Source organism: Leptosomus discolor, chromosome 16 (assembly GCF_034619465.1).
Source record: "Leptosomus discolor isolate bLepDis1 chromosome 16, bLepDis1.hap2, whole genome shotgun sequence".
NCBI lineage: Eukaryota > Metazoa > Chordata > Aves > Leptosomiformes > Leptosomidae > Leptosomus > Leptosomus discolor.
Window position 1 is genome coordinate 4215534 of NC_141406.1, and position 18871 is coordinate 4234404.

General features: G+C 47.8%; 1 protein-coding gene across 1 annotated transcript in view; it reads left to right on the top strand.

Annotated features, from left to right (window-relative positions):
* Window positions 1–1316: 1316 nt before the first annotated feature.
* The window catches only part of BICDL1 (BICD family like cargo adaptor 1), a 47908-nt gene continuing 30353 nt past the window's right edge, over window positions 1317–18871 (top strand). The window contains exons 1-2 of the mRNA XM_086474345.1: window positions 1317–1658; window positions 6362–6577. Of these exons, the coding sequence (XP_086330471.1) occupies window positions 1317–1658; window positions 6362–6577 (558 nt within the window). The remainder of the gene's footprint in view (window positions 1659–6361; window positions 6578–18871) is intronic.

Genomic DNA, 18871 nt, shown 5'->3' on the forward strand with positions numbered 1-18871 from the left:
ATCGTGGGATGGGTGCTGGCAGGCAGCAAGGCACAAGGCACCAGCTCTCTGCCTGGTCTTTGGAGAGCAGGTGCTCACGTTACAAAAAGCACCACTAGCATTAACTGACGCTGCCAGGAAAAGGGCCAAGAATCGACAAGTCCTGCGAGCTGGGCTGTTTGGGCGTGTCCCTATGAAAGGCTAAGTCCCAGTGGCAGATGGCCAGAGGGAAGTTTGCATTCCCATAATTCATGCTCTAACCGTTACGAATAATCAGCAGCTCTCCAGGGCCCTGGATCTGATGCGAGGCAGGAGCCAGCCCTGATAGAAAACTGCGTCAGCCGTCAACTGCCCTGGCCAAAAACATCCTTGGACTGATGTGTTGGGGCAGTTGCATACAGATGAACACGGTCTAAGTGAATCTTTCATAGGAGGGAGGAAAGCAAGCCCTGTGGAAGCAGGGTCTAAAAAGAAAAGCTGTGAAATTCTCCATTTTCTTCTGCAGAATCTGGGAGTCAAAAGCACACTCAACCACTATTAAAGCCTCACTTGAAATTAAAGCATCATCAGAATTTGAGGAAACACTGTCTTGGCAAAGGCGACAATGTACCGTTTTACTCTGCCTTGCTCTGCCTCAGCCTCCCTCCTGTGGCAAGAAGGAAAGCGATGCCTGGATCTAAGGGAGGAGAAAGTCAACAAAACCAAAACTGAAAAACCAACTGGTCCTGCCCCCAATAGAGTCTCCTCCCAGAGAGAAAAGTGCTATGAGCAGCATCGACTACAACTCCCAACGTCCACTAAGGCAGCTTTTAAGACGAGTTTTATCCGGGAACATCCTTACCAATCTGAAATTGAAAGCAAGCCCCAGTGGTCGTTGGAAGCTGTAGTCAGCTCTCCAGGGGTGAACTACTGAGTAGAAAGATCCCGAGAGCTGCTCCCGTAACGAAAAGAGCCCAGCGGGAGCCCTGGAGGAGCAGGTAGCGGGCCCGCAGAAAGCCCCTTCGGGGGCGCCGCGCTCCCTCCTTGGGCTTTCCAGGCCGCCCCAGCGTTTCGGGGGGACCCTCGGCCTGGGCCCGCAGCACAACCAGTGAGACCCGCGGGCAGCGGGCGGCTCGGCAGGGTCCGTGCGCCGTCGCATAGCCCGAACCTCTCCCACCCCCACCCCCCCCCAGCGGCCGCGGCCCCCCGCCGATGAGCGCGCTGCGCGGGCGCTGCCGCCGGCGGGGCCCGGCGCCGGGGGGCGGGGGCCGGGGGCGGCGGCGCTCCCCGCCCAGCAGCCGCAGCCGCGGGCCGGGCGCGGGGGGCGCAGCGGAGCGGCGGCGGCGGCGCGCAGGGCCATGTCGGCGCCGTGCCTGCGCCTGCCCGCCGCCGGGTCAGCACCGGCGGAGGCGGACAGCGCCGGCGGCATGGAGCCGCCCGCCGCCGCCGCCGGGGCCGCCGCGGCCGCCGCCCTGGAGCTGGCCCTGGAGGAGGAGCTGGCGCTGCTGGCCGCCGCCGGGGAGCCGCCGGAGCCGCCGCCCGCCGCCGCCGCCCGCGACCCCGAGCTGCTCTCGCTGATCCGGCAGAAGGAGAAGGACCTGGTGCTGGCGGCGCGGCTGGGCAAGGCGCTGCTGGAGCGCAACCAGGACATGAGCCGCCAGTACGAGAGGATGCACAAGGAGCTCACCGACAAGCTGGAGGTGAGGCCGCGCCGCGCCGCTCCCCTCCCTCCCTCCCTCCCTCCCCCGGCCCGCAGCGCTCCGCAAGGGCCCCCGCTTCAGGGCCGCGGCCCCCGGCAGCCCCGCGGCCTCCCCTTCCCCGGCAGAGCCCGGGGGCGGCAGGCGGGCGCGGGCCCTGCCGGGCAGCCCACGGAACTCCCCGCGGCCGTGATCGCGAAGAAAACCCTCTTAGGCCTGGGGGAGGCACATCTGCCCTTCTCCCCCCTCCCCGGCTGCGAGCTGGCGGGTCGGCCTGGAGCGCCTGGCTCGGAGGGTCCCTGTGGTGCTGATTTGCCCCAGGACCAGGTACCACCCGGGCGAGGGGAGGTGCGCTGGGCTTAGCTCGTCACGGAAATGCCTCGAAGTTAAATTTATAGATCAGGTACTGAGCCACAGAGCATATCAACCCTTACGCTTAAGCTGTGGCAGCTAAGGCATTAGGCAGGGCAGGAGATAAGCCCTACTGATACGACTCTGTCAGCTGGTCGCTCTGAAAAATACCTACAGGTATCTAGAGAGAGCTGTTTGCCAGGAACTCAGTGGGTCGAGCTATTTATTGATCTTTAAGGATGAAATGGAGCAATTACAAAGAAAAAAAAAAAAAAAAAAAGACTTGTGCAGGCAGCTCCTTTTGGAACAACTCTCTTGCACAACTACATGCGAGAGCCACTGTCACCCCCACTCTTTTTCTCAGAGAAATTTTAATTCTCCCAGCATGTAATACTGCTTAGAAGGCTGAGAAAAAGCCTCTCACCTTTCTGGAGAGAGTTTGAACAGTGCCCTCTTAACATTCAAATTTCAAGTCACAGCCTTAGACCAGTTCTTTCTGCATATTCCTGTGTTCTCTCCTCACAGACTTGCATCTTTCAAGTTCAAGAGGATTTGTGAAATTACTATGTGCCCTTTGTTCTCTGGACAAAATTCCTCTCTATTATTAAACTTAGCACTTTACCCTAGCTGATCCCTTCCTCTTTGCAGGGAAATCTTTCTGCATTTACTATTCTGATGGAAACAATAGTGAAGGTGACATTTGCTCAAATTGTTGTTTAGTGGCACTATTTATCAGATTAGGATTGCCCAGAGTATTAAAATTTGCCAGAGCAAATGTTTTCAGGTTGATCTTTAAGCAAGAACAGACGTATGTGGTGTGGTGCTGACGTGGTTTTCCTGATGAGTTGGAGTAGAACCTTTCCTACCATTAAAGGAAAAACGCACAAGTTTAGGTACTTGCTGAGCTGCCTGTTAGGGAGTTCAGGCATCTCAAATACCGCTCACTGTCTGCAAAATGTAAAGATGAAAAGGAGAGGGGAGAACTATGACTTTATAGTACTTTAAATAACATCCCCCGAATGTTTACCTCTGCTCTTACAGGCCCATTCAGAAGATGAATGAAAGGATGGCAAACACAAACAATTGTTTACATCTTTTCATCCCATTACTATCGCTCTAACTTTCCAGTAGAATAACAGATTGCTATTTTTCAGGCTACCCATCTGAGAGGAGTTAGTTTTATGTACTTAAGGGTCAGATTTTTTCCGCTGGATTTGGCAGATCTAAGACCGCGCTACTTCACACACACACACACACAAAAAAAAAAAATCAAACTTGAACATTAATCTTCTACAACACAAGCCTGGTAATCCTAGCCTCTGCAGATTAAATGTTGGCCTCCTCCTGTTGCCACTGAAGTGAACAAAATTTCACAGTAAGCTTTTCAATGTCAGAGGAGCAGGGAGGAAGGACCCCCATCTGTTACCTCCCTCGCTATGCTGAGAACTTTCTGATGATGACCAGAAGCAAAGTCTCAGAAGAGATCCTTGGTGACAATTGCACCTGATGCGGTAACATTTAAGTGGCATTTAGGAGGAGAGATTTTCTCCCAGTTATCAGTTCAAAGTTGGTTACAAGAGCTCAGTGAAGCCTCTCCATTTCCCAACAGCCAGTGTGCTGGCCTGTTCCTTCGGTGCTTTGCCTCAAGACTAGATATGTTCTAGTTTTGTGGGTTCCTTACTGAAGTGCAGCATTCCTTCCATATACATACTCTGGCAACTCTTTCACTTTACGGCCTGAATTAAAATTCATTTCTAATCATGGAATTGAAGTCCTGTAATAAATTCTGATATGTGATCCCAGTCAGTTTTATCCTCTGTAAGGGATTAAAATGGCTAATGCCTCTGTTCCTGTGACATAGAGAAGCCTGCTGCGTCCAAGCATTTTACAGTATGAACCCTCTTTATCAGCTGGGAAACTCCCCCTTGCCTTTTTAAATGAGGATCAGCCCAGTTAAGTTGAAGAGAAGCTGTTTTCAGAAGAAAACATCTTCTAGAAAGCAGTTTGCTGTAAAAATTGGTAAGCAGCTGGTGGATGGGAGGCACTCGGAAAACAAGAAACTCCCCTACTGAGGACACCCTGTTTGCCCTGTCATCACTACATGCAAAAAAAAACCCAAACCCATCCAGATCTGCAGCTGTGCAGGTGCTGGGGCAAGGGCAGGCGAGGGGAGGTGGCTGCTGGGAGAGGAAGAGGCAGGAGGAATCAGTCAGACTGTCTGGTCTGGTTCATCCTCCCTCTTCGCAACAGCCTCTCTGTGCACCACTGCACCGTTCTGGTTTCTCCATCACAGCAGAATGAACTTGATATTCTTCGCTGCCATCTGACTCCAGCCCTTGTGATGACTATTTATTAGAGCTATACATAGTGTGGATTCTCTTTTCCAGTAAAGGACTAAAGTGGTTTTTAAATGACTGACAAGGCTTATCAGTGGCTTCTAAATCACATTTCAGTATGTCTGGGGAACTTCAGCTGCACTGCTGCTCCTCAGCAGGCTGAAGTTTCATCTTCCATTTAGAGAAGGCCCTGGATCTTTCTAAACGTTGCCTAGCAGTGAAGGAGACAGAGCTATAAAAGACAGCGTCTTCAGTGTGCTGCTACAAGTGAAATTGTGGCTGCTCCAGCCACACTGAACTTACAAACAAGATTTCTTTGCAATGGTTGTCATGGGCCTGGTGCTGGGCTCTCATGCCTATCTATTGCACTAAAAATAATTCTAATAATACTTTGTGCTCTCATTTGCAAGGGGTGCTCACTGTTCTAGTGTCTGAAACAAAGAAATACTGTTGCTTTGGGCCACTGTTTTTAATCAGCCTTCCCTCTCGTTTGAGGGTTTTCCAGAAAGTCCTGAATTTGCAGAAGGGTTTGGAAGGACACAAGCAGGGTGCTGCTACATTGTGCTGGAAGAAGCATAGGAAAGGGCTTGGAGATAAGACTGAGAAAGAGAAAACATGCATTTTCTGCAGAGCAAGAGGTGGAAGATTAGTGATAACGCAGGCCAGAGGGCTGCTGGAGAAGCAGAGAGCTTTGACATTCAGACCTGCTCGGGAAGGTGGCAGAGATCCTGCAAGGGAGGCTGTGTGTCATCGGCAGCAGGCACCCAGGGGAAACAGCCACCTCACAGCCTGTGTTTCTTAAAAGCAATAAAAAGCCACTTCACATAAATGCAGTGCAATTTTCTTTTCCTCCTAGCAGGTTGGTTTTCCCCTCCTGTCGTAAGTGCCATGGGGATTGCTCACTGGGGGATGATACTCTGGGAAAAATGGGCGAGTGCTGCCAGTGCTGGGCCTAGCGGGTTTCTGATCTTTGCTAAGACGCATTCCTAAAGGGCTGGTGAATCCGGTAGAGAGTAGCAGCAGGTTATTCTGGGGGGACAGAAGACAATGAACAAGGAGACAGTTCCTGCTCTTCAGGTTTCCCTGCTAATCCTGGGACATGCCCATGTCCCCAGTCTGTGACTGTTCCGCAAGTGTGCACATGGCTTCAGTCACCAGGGGAAATTCAAGCTCAGAGTTTCAGAGCAGGGATTCTTTCAAATGGGCACAACATAAACCTGTTTTGACCTGATTTGCAGCTCTGTTCCAGTCAAGCCCTCATTTAACTGAGCCCGTAAAACATGCAAAAAAGTTCCACTAGGTTTGTGCTGTCCCTCATTTTCCAGCCAGTCCTAAGCAGAGCAGTCTCCAGAACTGAGAGTGGTTTCTGAAGAACCTGCAACCCGGAACGTGCATGTACATAATATCTATAGAAAGTACTTCATTGCATCCATTGCCATTCCAGAGAGGACTGCATCAAACAATAGAGTTACTGTGCACTATCAAACTACCAGACAACTAATTAGGTCAGGAATAGAAGGAGCAAATGGATAGATGATTCAACTGTTGTTCATAAGAACCGTATGACAAGAAAAATGCCTCATCCAGATTCCTCATCAGCAGTAAGGATACAATTTGTGTAGTTTTGACTATAAAGGCAATTTTTAAAAGAATTCTGCCACTGCCCACTGAAATATTGCTTTGGAGTTAAGCTAGGCTCTGCTAAATCAATTGGCCTGCCTGACCTATATATTCAGCCTATTGACATGCAGCCTGCTTCACTCTTTTGGCAGTTGTTTCAGTAAAAATTCAATGTCCTGATCTCCAGAGGCCAAGGACAGGCCAATTGCTGAAAATGGAAAGCGAGTTTAGTGCCAGTGACCTGCCCTGACATGGGACTGCCACCTCCATGGCGTTGTCCCCTCTAGGACCGTTCTCTTTCCTGCACAAAAGATTTCAGCCCTAAGCACAGAGGAGGAAGAGGACGCAGGGTTCACTTCTTTCCTCCCTTCCTAACCTCTTCTCCCCCCTGTCATCTAGCATCTAGAGCAAGAGAAACATGAACTGAGGAGGCGATTTGAGAACAAAGAAGGAGAATGGGAAGGAAGGGTGTCTGAACTGGAAAGCGACGTGAAGCAGCTGCAGGACGAGCTGGAAAGGCAGCAGGTTCACCTGCGCGAAGCTGACCGCGAGAAGACACGGGCCGTCCAGGAACTCTCCGAACAGAACCAAAGACTCCTGGACCAGCTCAGCAGGGTGAGTCACTGCAGCACGGTGAGGGCAGGCACCCAGCCACCTTGGTCATGGGAAAGGCTCACAGCTCTGCTATAAACCACCTTTCAGGCAAATGAGCAGGAAAGTGTCCTCTTTAAGGAGAAAAAAAAAATACGGTTCTTTGAGTCAGATTACAGAGGTGTCCCTATAAAACATGCTGCCTTTAGACTGAATTTTACACCTTTAAGCAGTGCTACATTTCATTGGCAAAACAGTTATGTTTCTGGGTTGAGTGGTCATTTACTGCATAGATGTGTCTCAGCTGGTTTTGTATCTAAAACTGATTTATAAAATGTGGTTCTAATTTACGAATAGGCTGGACAAACTTAGGAAGAAAAAGGCTAATCTGTGACTGAGGTGAAAGGTTTTTTGCTGGCCTCTCTTTTTTGACATACATTGGCTATAATATTGTAGAATTGAGCATAGCATGTCATTCTAAGACGGTGTGTCCCTGCAGGTCAACTTTGCAATGGTTGGATGCATGAGAATCTACTGAAATTCCTTGGAATTACGTGTTTCAGCAAAGAGCTTAACTTGCCTCTGAATGAAAGTGGTTTTATAGTGAGGCTGCTACAGATCAGCCTAATTGACTGAATACTTCCAGCACAGGTTTCTTTCCGACAGCAAAAGACTTCACAGTTTCTGCCTCCTCCTTCAGAAGTTAACTTGTCTTCTAGAATTAAGAACAATGGGGTTTCCTCTGCACTGGACAGTTAGTACAAACCGTAATTTTAATGCTGGAGAACACAGTTACTCCAGCAGATGAAAGCATTTTCTTCTCATCAGTTGCTTATCCCCAAAGTAGCATAGAACAAAAACCACACATCACAGACTCATGCTGAAGAGGCCCATCTAATGTTGCAAGACCACATTTCAGACTAGATTCTGTCAGAGGTGAGTCTCTGGGGCTGACGCAGTGATTACCTAAGGGAGGGTTGAAACCTCGATCACAACACTAGCACTGTTCAGAGGGAAGACTCTGAAACGGGCCAAGTGCACAGGTCTCTTCACTTGTCTTCACTCGATCTGGGTATGCAGTTTTCCTGTGCCTCTGGAGGTAAGAAGAGCAGGTCTTGGGTATAACACTCTGTACTAGCGCTTCAGGAAATCAATCCTCATTCTGCTACAATTTTCTTGTCAAGTACTAAAAGAGCTCCTTAGTCTGTGGACTTGTTTAACTGGCTTTAAAGGAAAAAAAAAAAAAAACCAACCAAACAACCCCCAACTTCCTCAGCTCAGGAACATTGCAAAGTTGATTCATGTTTTTAAAGCAGTATCTCCCAAGTGTAGCAGATGAGCTAGTGAAGATCTTTCACCTCTTCTCTGGACAGAGCATATTTCACATGTATGTACATGAGTACACATACATTTTCTGTGTATGCATGATTTCCATCACTGGCTGGGAAATGTGAGGCTTGTTATGGTCCTAGCATAAGCACAAACTGAAAGATCAGTCTAGAAGATAGGGGAGAAAAACCAGACAGCTTGCTTTGGGCTTTAAACCACATGGGATTATCCTCACGTGACACTTGTGCTATAGGAGCCTCTTGCAGCCCATATGCTCAGAGAGCTGCTCAGCTAAGCCTTGTGCAAAGGAACTACCAAGTTAGGTCTACCAGCATGCAATGTCCAAGCATGGGTTTTGTTCCCTTAACTCCCTATTACTGACAGAAAGAGTCTTCATCCACCCATTTCAGAACTGCCACGGCCTGGGAAAAAGTTGAGTCTTGGTGCTGCCCTACCTGCTCCAGCCTAGCTCCATTCCCAGCTTGGAGAGGACTATTTTCTCCAATGCAGACTGATAGAGACAGCTTATGCTTGCTGAGGCATGATTCATTGCTCAGAGTTTGTCACCTGGCCAAAACCTGCTAGCAACTCAAATATAGCAATGGATATAGCAAAAGTGTAAACAGTCTTCCTAGACTCATGAGAATCTGGCAAATTGAAACTGAGTTGGGAACTAACTGTTGTCATTCACCCAGGGCTTTAGTTGAGGCTTTTTCAAATTTCAGCATTATATTAGCACTTGATTACTGGGTGCTTAGTGTTCCACATCTGCTGCTCCATAGTGCAATTGCAGTCTTATTTGCCTGGTCTCTTATTCTGAAGGTTATGCATGTAATCCTTGAGGCAGTGGTAGGGGTTAAAGCCTGCACCCACATAGTTCTGGCTCCTGTTACTACTTAGGCTTTCAATAAATAAAAAGGACAAATACAGCTCCCTGGGCATGCTTGCCTGCAGCTGTATTGCCATAGGCGGGAGTCTTGCTAGGGATCACGAACTGAGCACTGGGAAAGAGAAAAAAACCTACAAAGAAGTGTTGTTACAGCTTCTGTGACCTTTGAGGTGTTGCTGGTATCCTCCTTGCGTTCCTGGTTCTGCTTTTTTTACACCTGCATTTGGTGTCACAGCGGGTTGTTTGGGAGGAGAGGGTTGTGAGAAGCCTGGGATAAGGCAATGAAAGACTTATTCAGAACTTCAACTCCACCCCATCTGACACTGTATACCCTATCAGAGGCTTCACTCACAGGATAGAAGGACAGGTTCCTCTCTGGTACAAGTCATTCTACACTAGTAGGTACTAGCTCTTTAAGTTTTAATTTCTGCAGTTTTTAGCAATTACACCTCGTGGCTGAGTTTCACCGTACTTGAGCATCTCTCCTGGGGAGGGTATTCCCTTGGCACTAGGCTCTACATGTCAAATGACAGTCTCAGCCTCATGAGCTACCAGCCCACATGGTCCTGCTTACTCCTTCTGGAGCCCTGGGGCTTCAGCGCCTTCTACCTCAAAGCAGGGCAGCATCCACCATCTCCATCTTACCCCTCCTCCTTCCTGCTGCTGTGATAGTCTTTCACCAACTAATTAAGCTTTGGGACATTTTTTTAATGCTGCCTTCCCCAGAGATGAAAGGCCAACCTAAGCACATACTTTTTCCATCTAAACCTGGCACAAATGCTAACCAGCCAAGCACGCAGTCCCACACACCCACACAAGGATAACAAGGGGACATGGGAAGCTGTCTTGCAATTAAAGCATGGGACTGAAAAAATCCATCCTCAATTGTGGCAAAGACTGATAGGGAAAACTCAAGGGTTGGGATTTTAAGTCTGTTGCAGTCTCTAAAAATCAGGATAACTGTCTTGCCTCAGAGTCACCAGGAGGCTAAAAAGGTCCATAAAATGATTTGAGGTCTTCAGATGAGATGATGATACAGGAGAACTTTACATATCTAATAATAGCAAGTAGGCTATAAGGAACTTGGCCGCCTCTTGAAATACAGCTTTTGGTGTGGTTCTCTGCTTCTGGCAGAACGGAGATACTGCCTGGGGTTATAGCAGTATTAAACCATGGGGAAATTAGCTGGGCTGGACTGGGAGCTCACAGTGAAAGACATGATTCAGATGCCAAAGATCAAGTTGAAGATCTCCACAGTAATCTTATTTTTTAATTTGCTAAGTGATGATTAAAATCCCTTCTGCATGTTGATTCGATTTCCCTCCCCCTGCCTCAGCACAGCAAAGTGTGTGGTAACTCTCAGCAGTGTCTCCACACCAAGCTAAATGCCGATTTTACCTGGGAGAACTGCAGAGCACATTACAAGCAGTATGCCAAGGTACATACCATAAATGCTCAAAGGTAAAGTATAAGAGTCAAAGTACAGTTTCGCTGAGAAAGTCAAGGCTTGAGAATTATTACGTGTTCTGTTTCCAGCTCCTTCAGTCTCTCCCATCTGTTTCAGTTCCCCATTTGGAAAAAAAAAAATTCCTATGCTCTCTGTCCTTTTATGTTATAAAATTTGGGGGGAGTGTGTATAGGGGAAGGTCTCTCTTACATGTGCCCACAGCATCTAACACAGCGAGAGTCCTGTCCCAACCTTTGGGCTTCTAGGAGCTACTAATGCAAATAACAACAACGAGCAGCCCTCTTCCTATAATGAGGCAACATATTACTACTTTGTCAGGAAGTGAATGAAAAAAGACTTTCACACTGTTTCTAAGCGGCTTCACCAGATGGCTTTCCCACACATTTCCTGCTACCAAGCTCCAGGCTCCTGTAGCTGTTTGCTGCATGTAGCTTGGGCAAGGATGTATCCTTCCCAGTTCAGTTGGTCTTCTTTTATGGTACACAGAGCATAAGGAAGTAATTTCACAATGTCAAGCTCAGGTAGTTTTTGCAATGAAAATCTGTTTTCAGTGGCAGGAAGAAGCGTGTCATCTTGCACCGCTGAAATAGCTCTTTGTGTTTAGAGGAGCGCTCGGCTGCCACGGCATCCCTCAGAGGGGCCCTCAATCACCAAGTGCTTATATTCGCTCAGCATCTAATGCCAACATACTGCTACAAAGAATGAGGTGTTTCAGTCAATCCCTCTGGTACAGGACGAAAATGATCAGCCAGCCCACAAGTCTCCAAAGGAGTTTTTATTTGCTAGCCACAAAACCTTCCTTTCAGTAATATTTCAATTGAAGGAGTTTTGTTTCTAGCTCTGCACTGTAACATACAGCATAGCTTCAGAGGACTGGCAGGCACTGCCTGACTTTGATTTGAGAGAAACATGTTTTTATTCAAGAATGAGCTGATCATATTATATTCCCCTTTCCAAACCACTTCTACTTTAAATACATCCTTTTGTGGTCAACAACACACTTACAAGAGAGGCGTCTCTATTGTCAATTTTTGATTTGAATAGATTTTTCTGAATGATTGTTTGTCAGGTCTATCAGCATAGGAACAATGTTGGTTTTAAGAAATCCAGACTAATAATTTTAAAAGTTACTAGAACAAGTGTGCTGGGCAAGATTCACTACTTTTGCCATGCCAGAGATCTGTAGCCATTACACTATGAGCTAGCTTGTCTTTAATTCCTTATTTTACCTGTACAGATGCTTAGTACAAGCCTCCTTACATTTTGTGTTTATTAAGATGTCTCCCAATATACCCTGCTGGGCTATTGGAAACTCCATGCTCAGCACAGAGGCAAGTCAGTCAGTCTAGATTTAAGTACTGCTTCAGGGGTTTTATTTTTAAACAGATGAGGATCCTGAGTGGACTTAGGCTCAAGAAGAGTTGCTTTGACTAGCCCCACATTTCAAGGTGCAGATCAGCCACTACACTGAATTCTTTTTGATAAAAAGCCTCTACTTTTTGCTGTGGCTCAAAGTGTTTTCTCGACCTATTCGGTAAGGAGTAGCTTACTGTAAGGACCTCCATACTGAGCTACTCAGTAGCACATGGAGCCCTGCATAGCAAGTCTTGATCTGTATCACCTCTGAGCAGCCTACATTCAATGGAGGGGGGAGACTGCACAAGAAAAGGCAGCATCCTTTCCTGATGAAGGGGCTGAAGTCACCTTCATTTCACCAGCTTAGAGAGGGCTGCTCACTCCTTGGGGATAGGCCTTCCAGCATCGCTTCGTGCCTAGCAAAAGGTGCACTTGCATTACAAATGGTGAGACAAGAGGAAGGCAGATACCAGCGCAAGACAGAGCCAAACACTGAAGCCAGCAAACCTTCTCTTAACTACGCCAAGCACCCTCCAGCTCCCTGCCCCTCTGGAGCATCAACAGATCCCAGCACCACGTAACCAGATCCGCGATCATCCAGTGAATACCGATTAGCGCACATGCAGGAAAGGCTCCTTCTCACCAGCTACTCCTCCCCTAGCAGAAAGCACTTGTTAATAATTTAGCTTCATGCCACATCAGGACTGGAGTGCTGAGGCTTTCTATGCTAAAGCTGTAAATACAGGACGTGACTGCAGCTGCGTGTTCTCGCCTGCAAAGTCCTTCAATGAAATGATTCAGTGCCCTGGAAGGTAATGAAGAAACATCTTGAGGTCACTGCTGAGTGGCACTCACCCACCACCCATCTGGAGGAAGGGAGGGAGGCAGAAAGAAATGTTCAGTCCTCTGCTGAGAGTCTGGCCAAGCCTGCAGCACCCATTAACCCCATTTTAGGGCACCCAGAGCTTCAGGAGCCAACTGGAACAGGGCCATCCAGACACTAAGGCATAAGTGCAGCAAACACCAAAGTAGTAATTTCAGCAAAGATGGGGGGCAGGCACCCCTACAGAGTTTTCCCCAAAGATTTTGCACCCAGCCATTTCATGCAAGATTTTTACCCTTCTGTCCTTTGGTTTAAATACCAGCGAGCACGGAGGGAACGGGCAGAAAGCTGCACACTGAATAAAACGGGGGCACCCACTGCTACTGCCCTCCCTAGGGAAAGGGTTAAAAAAATTACTATAAAAGGTAAAAAAAAAAAAAAATAATAATTCTGTTCCTGTTAAGGCAGTGAAGCTCCACACATCCCTGCTCGTGGGAAGAAGGGCGGCATCCCTCGGCCCCGGGGGCCGGTGGGACCTTCGTCCCCGCGGGGCAGCGGAGCGGGTCCCCCGCCATCCCCCGGGGACCCTCGCCGGTTGCTAGGCGACAGCACACCACGGTCCCGACGGGTGGTGTTGCTGTGGCAACCGGCTGTGATTCCTCCGCTTGTAACGCCACGACAGCCCGCGGGCGCGCGGGGAGACGCACTGGTGACGTCCGCGGCGGCGGAGGCCCGGCTGCCACCCCCGCGGGCGCGGCGGGAGGGGGCCCCGGCGCCGCCGCTTCAGGCCCCCCCCCCCCCCCCCCCCCCCCACTTCTTCGCCTGTTCACGGCAGTTTTCCCCCCCAAAACCACCCCGGAGATCCCCCAGCAGCCTGTTGTCCGCCCCGCCCGCCACGAGCTGCGGGGGAAAAAACCCGTTTTATTGGGAAAAGCAGCCCCTCGGAGCAGTCAGCCCACCCGAGGGCACAACATTCCCCACGAGTGCAGCTTTTTTTCCGGCAGAAATGACCATCTGCCAGAGCCGCTTCTCCTCCGTGCCACGTACGGCCCATCTCGCATCCTCAGAGGCTCGTGGTGCCTGGCTGGAGCCGCAGACACCGGCCCCATGAGACATCCCCAAAGCCCAGACCTCCTGCCCACCACACCCCGGGCAGCACGTCAGCAGGGAGCGAGTGTCCAGAGCGCTATCTGGGACAAATATACTCGAGGGTTAAGCACCTGGGAGTCAGCCACACACTGCTCTTCCCTGGACTTCAGCTGAGCCCAGCTTACAGCCCAGCTTTTACCTCTAGCAAGTGGTTCTCAAACAGATTTCAAAAGTTTCTGCGAGGCTTCTGCCTCAAGATATTACCAGCACCACTAAGCCTTGAACATATGAAAGCAGGAATCCAACATGAAACTGAAGTTTAACTTGTTCTGGGGTGAAGAGAAAAAACTAAATGAGTCCTTCCCCTCTAAAAATGTCAAGTGGCTATTCTGTTTGGGTCCAAGTCCTTATGTTTATAGGAACTGTTTTATTATGCAGTAGCTCAGAGGTAGGAACACATGGGCAGAAGAGATTTTTTTCAAAATATTTCTGCTTATTCACACTTGCTGTAAACACTTCCTCTAGGAGATTCTAGAAAGTAGGACACAGAAGGTGTTTGCATCCAGCCACTGCATTACTAGCTAGAACCAGAGCTAAACGTGACTGAAGGCTTTGCGAACATCTACATAAGAAAAACCCAATTAAAAGCATTTGATCTTTAAAGAGCCATTCTGGGTTATAAAGTCTGCACACCTTATAATTAAAGTCTTTAAATTCCTTTTTTTGTCAAGTAGGATTGCTTTTTTCTAAATGCAATTTAGTAGACAATAGCTCAAGAGGGAGGTCTTTTCTACACTGAGGGGTTTTTGCCAGCTGTATTAGGTGCTCTGATTACCCATGAAATCGGAGGCCCCTTGCAAAACAGCCTACAGCTTAATCAACATTTTGTTTAGAATGGCATTTAGCAAAACCCAGTTTATTTTGAGCACATATAGGATCAGCAAGACTCTCTTGCTGACTTCTGATGGATGCCGCAACGCAATACAGAGCAGGCTTACGCTTGGCAGTACCACCCATGGGGATGGAAAATGCCACCATAGATGGGAGCAAGAAGCTGTCTAGAGGTGAGACTACGACAGAAAACAACTGAGATTAGAACATGCATCAAGGGACCTTCATGTCAGAGAGACCAGGGTAAAATGCTGCTCCTAAGTAGGCCAAGAGAATATTTCATTTGGAGGAGACACAGGTTGGCCTAACAATTTCGTTAGGTATCCTCCTGTAGAGGTTCAGTTCTGTAGCTGCAGAGATTTGCACCAGATTTCCTTCATGGACAGGATTCCCTGTCAGTGTCTGAGGTGGGGGGGGGGGGACACGACACGACTACTGCCAACATCAGAAGTGTTGGGCACATTTCCATTAACTGCTCTCACCATTTCCTAACTATTCTTCCTAGAAGGTTCTAATGTTGAAGCATAGAAAGAACATTTTTTAAAAAAATAATTACTTGGGTAGTTTCAACTCTGTAATGATTCTACCAAGATTAGCACAGTAATGCAGAGGTGTGACAAATGTGGAGCTATCACAGAACAGTTACAAGATCCGGGGATATATGGGTACCTAAAGCATCCAGCTCACTTGAATTTGCCCTTTAAATATTTACTAGTTCCACTGTGCAGATCATCCAATCTAAAAAAAAAAAAAAATCTATTGTGTTTTCTCTTCATTACTTCCCCCTTTAAGCCCTCAGACCTCCTTCCCTTCTGGATACATCTCAAAAAATCAGCTGAAGCTTAAGTTATCACCAGCCTCAGACTGGTGGGTGTCTCTCCAGTTTTGTTCCTTAGGCTGATGTGGGACCATGTTGTCCCGCAGTTCCTTTGGGCTTAGCTTGGCCTCCACTTTCAGTACACCAAGAGGGGATAATTTAGCCTTGCAATTCCCTTCTCTACATCCTTGGAAGCCTGTTCCTGAATCCACTTCCAGACTTGGCACAGTTTTGTAGTAACAGGGGTGCTCTTAGAAAGCCATTCCATTTGGCAACCATTTAGCCTAGGTTGTTCATGTTTATTCATTGAACAAAGCACCATTGTATTTGCTTGCCTACAAGCTCAGATCAAGGAAAACTGAAGTCTTCTGCAGCCTGAGTACAGACAAAGTTGTTGCTCGCACCAGGGCCACGAGGCAGGTACAAGCCTTAAGACTTGCTAGAGGGAAGGGTCTGTACCATAGTCCCACTTTTGCTGGTGAAGTGTTTCTGACCAAGTCAACACCCACAAGTTTTATCAGAAGGGGACCTTTTGGAGGAGTACTTTAAGAGTCCTCCTTTGTTTCTTTACTTGGTTAGCAAGTGTTTTGCATAGATTTTATTGCAACACCAGAAAACCGAGGCAGAGACACTAGGCAATAATTGTCAGTGTAAGCCAACAAACAAGACCCTATTAAAGGAAAAATCTCCTCCACATTTCAGCAGACTGCAGAGAGTTTGGGCTTTTCTCCCGATCTTAAAGAATGGGGATGAATGGGGGGTGTGTGTGTTTGTTTTATAAAGTGGGGATTAGGAATTTAGTGAGTCCCATACTGAAAGTGTACCACCCCAGGAAAAAGCTATTAGTGCAGACATTACTTTTTTTATAGAGTTTAAGCTTTATTGTCTGTATCCCTTACATGAAGGAGAATGTGTCTAAGAATTAGACTGGACATATAGAAAAACATCCTAGCTGTAAGGTTAGCTGAGAAGAACAGATGGCGTAGAGATGCTACAAGGTCTCCAAAGGAAGCTTTTGGTAAGTAGCCAAGTAGTCACCAGTCAAGCAGGGCTGGCCAATTTTTGGTTTGGCATGAAAAGAACTGGGCAAAGTCAAGTCCAAAAGAGACCTTCTGAGGTTTCTCTATCTTTTATACAGGCAAGACTTTCAGTAACATCAGGTCAAGTCTTTATGCTATTTATGAAAATTGAAGGAAAGAGGTAGAGAAGCCTGAAGGAATACTCACAAGAAATGAATGATCTCTAAGGCTTTGGAAGAGACTTGCGTTTTCACTCTACATGGGCATAAAGTAACTGAGGGGCGAAAACAATTGTAAGCAGGACTATTCAGAGGTAGGTTCCAACCTTTGCTGGAACATGAGCTTTCAAACAGACTCAGATACCGGGGCAGTCACACTTTCCAGCAGGTTTATGTTTAGATGAAGCCAAATGAGAAAGCCTGTAATGACTGTGTTTGCTCAAAAGAGATTGTTTGTAGAATTTAGCAGTGTGATATTTGTCCAAATAACATCTATTGATCAGCTACGAAGTTGCACAGGGATTCGCTAACTCAAATTATTTCTGCCATTTTTGCCTCTAATCCAGAGATATTTGTTTCCCTAGGCTTTACTGGATGTTGTATTTCACTTTGTGCACAAATTCTTCCTAAATGTTGTGCTTCTTACTCTACTTTCCTCTCCACCTTAGTACAAGGGAGCAGACATCTTAGTAAAGACCAGCTAATAAATATTCAAAGCTTTAGGAGCTCAAGGCAAATGCTTATGAAATTGAGGATTTTATTAATACTACCTCTTCCTGGGGCCTTTCTGTGCCTGAAGCACTGGTGCCATGGGCACAGGCCCTCACTTTGCAGAGCTGTAGACAAGGAAGGGTCTCCCAGTCTTGGGCTGCTTTATCAACCTCTGCTGCAAGAAACCACTACCCCCAGAACTGTGAGCTACCCTGTACTCATCTCAGTCAAGGCAAGACAGCCCAAAAAAGCCACTATTCAACCTGCTCAGGCTTATCTGGCTTGTTTTCATGGTATGGAGGAATGAATTCAGCCCCGAGGAAGGGGTGGAAAAGGATAATACACACTTGGGAAACTGGGCTTTTTTTCTCCTGTTAGATGCAATATCCCTGGTGCTTTGAAAGCAAAGTAAGCACAGGCACTTCAAGATCTCCCAGGCAGCACCCTCCCTTCACATGGAGCCCATGCTGAACACAGGCCCCAAACCAAGCAAATAGAGAATGGTGCCATTTAACAGCAGGACTGGAGGCAAGCAGAGACATTGCTCACAAGCAATTTTCATGGCTGGCTGGAATAGACAGGCCAAGTACCATTTTTCTTTGAACTCTTTGAAGGGGAGGCAGGTGCCACTGCAGAAACCTCTACTGAGATTGTAGCCACCAATTTGTACAATCTAAAAGAACTCCTGAAAACACACCTACAGAGGATTAACAGGTTGATTTACTTCACTTAAAGAGGCCTCCTCCATTCCAAGCATTATCCAACACAGCAGCTCAGAGCTGCTTACCAAGATTAACTCAAGCACCAGGAGACACAGCCTATCAGCTGCAGGCTGGCTCTCAGCGGCTCCTTCCTTTCAAAGCAGTAATTTGCATCAGGATTTGAGCACTTGGGAAATTCCTTCTGTCTTCCCATCCTTCATAATCCTCCATCAAGAAACAGTACCACAGAGTAAGAAGGTCAAGTTGGGGGAGAGGGAAGGAGACAGGCAGTCTTTCTCCCTTTGTTATAGGTCACTGCCTCACCTTAACACAGGAAGGGAAGATTTGCCCAGTGTGGGACAGTTCCAGACCACACAGCTTTAGTGCTCCTCGTCCCAGACACCGGCCTCCTCCATCAATCTCTGCCCTTTCTCATGGCCAGGGAGCACACTGCCAAGAAAATATTTTGCTATGCGAAACAGATGATGCAGAAGCCTTTCCAAGCATGAACTTGTTCAAATGAAGATATTAGCTCTCCTGCTTCTTTTAATCTCCCTAAGCAGAGCTATAAGCCACCCCAGGTCAGGGAAAATGGCCTAATCTGACCAAAATACCTATTGAGACCCACATACCAAGTAGCCTGTGATGTTAACCCTTCCCACAGCTCAGGGAATGTGACATAAGTACCCAGGGCCAGCTGGCCATGGTGCAACTTGGCTCACCCTGGGGACAGGGAAGGAGGAAACAGCTGGTTATTCTGGAAAGCCATTGCCAAAGCACGCACACATCTAAGCCTATATATACACACATATACACCCCCTCCACTCTTCCTTCCCCTCACATCGCTTGGTGTACAAGACATTTGCATGAGGCACCTGCTAGTATTTCAAGCACGTGAGGTGGACGTTTTCATTGAGCCTGTGTCAGCACCAGACTGAAACGGCTTGTTGATGTTTACAGCCTGCTGACGCTGCAGAGCACAGACAGATGGGCAGCCATCTCGCAACACCGCAAAAGCCTCGTCTGCCCCTTTGCGCAACAGCGGGTGAGGCCACTGCAGGATAAACTGGAAACATCGAGGCCAAGTTGCTGCTGCTTTAATACCACGGGGGAATTTTTTGCTTGTGTACCAACAGTCTCCCGTAGTCACCACAGATGAGGCAGTACTTCAAAGGCACTCAAACAATCACTTTTTGGTGCATTCCACCAGCATCGTTAAGCAAATG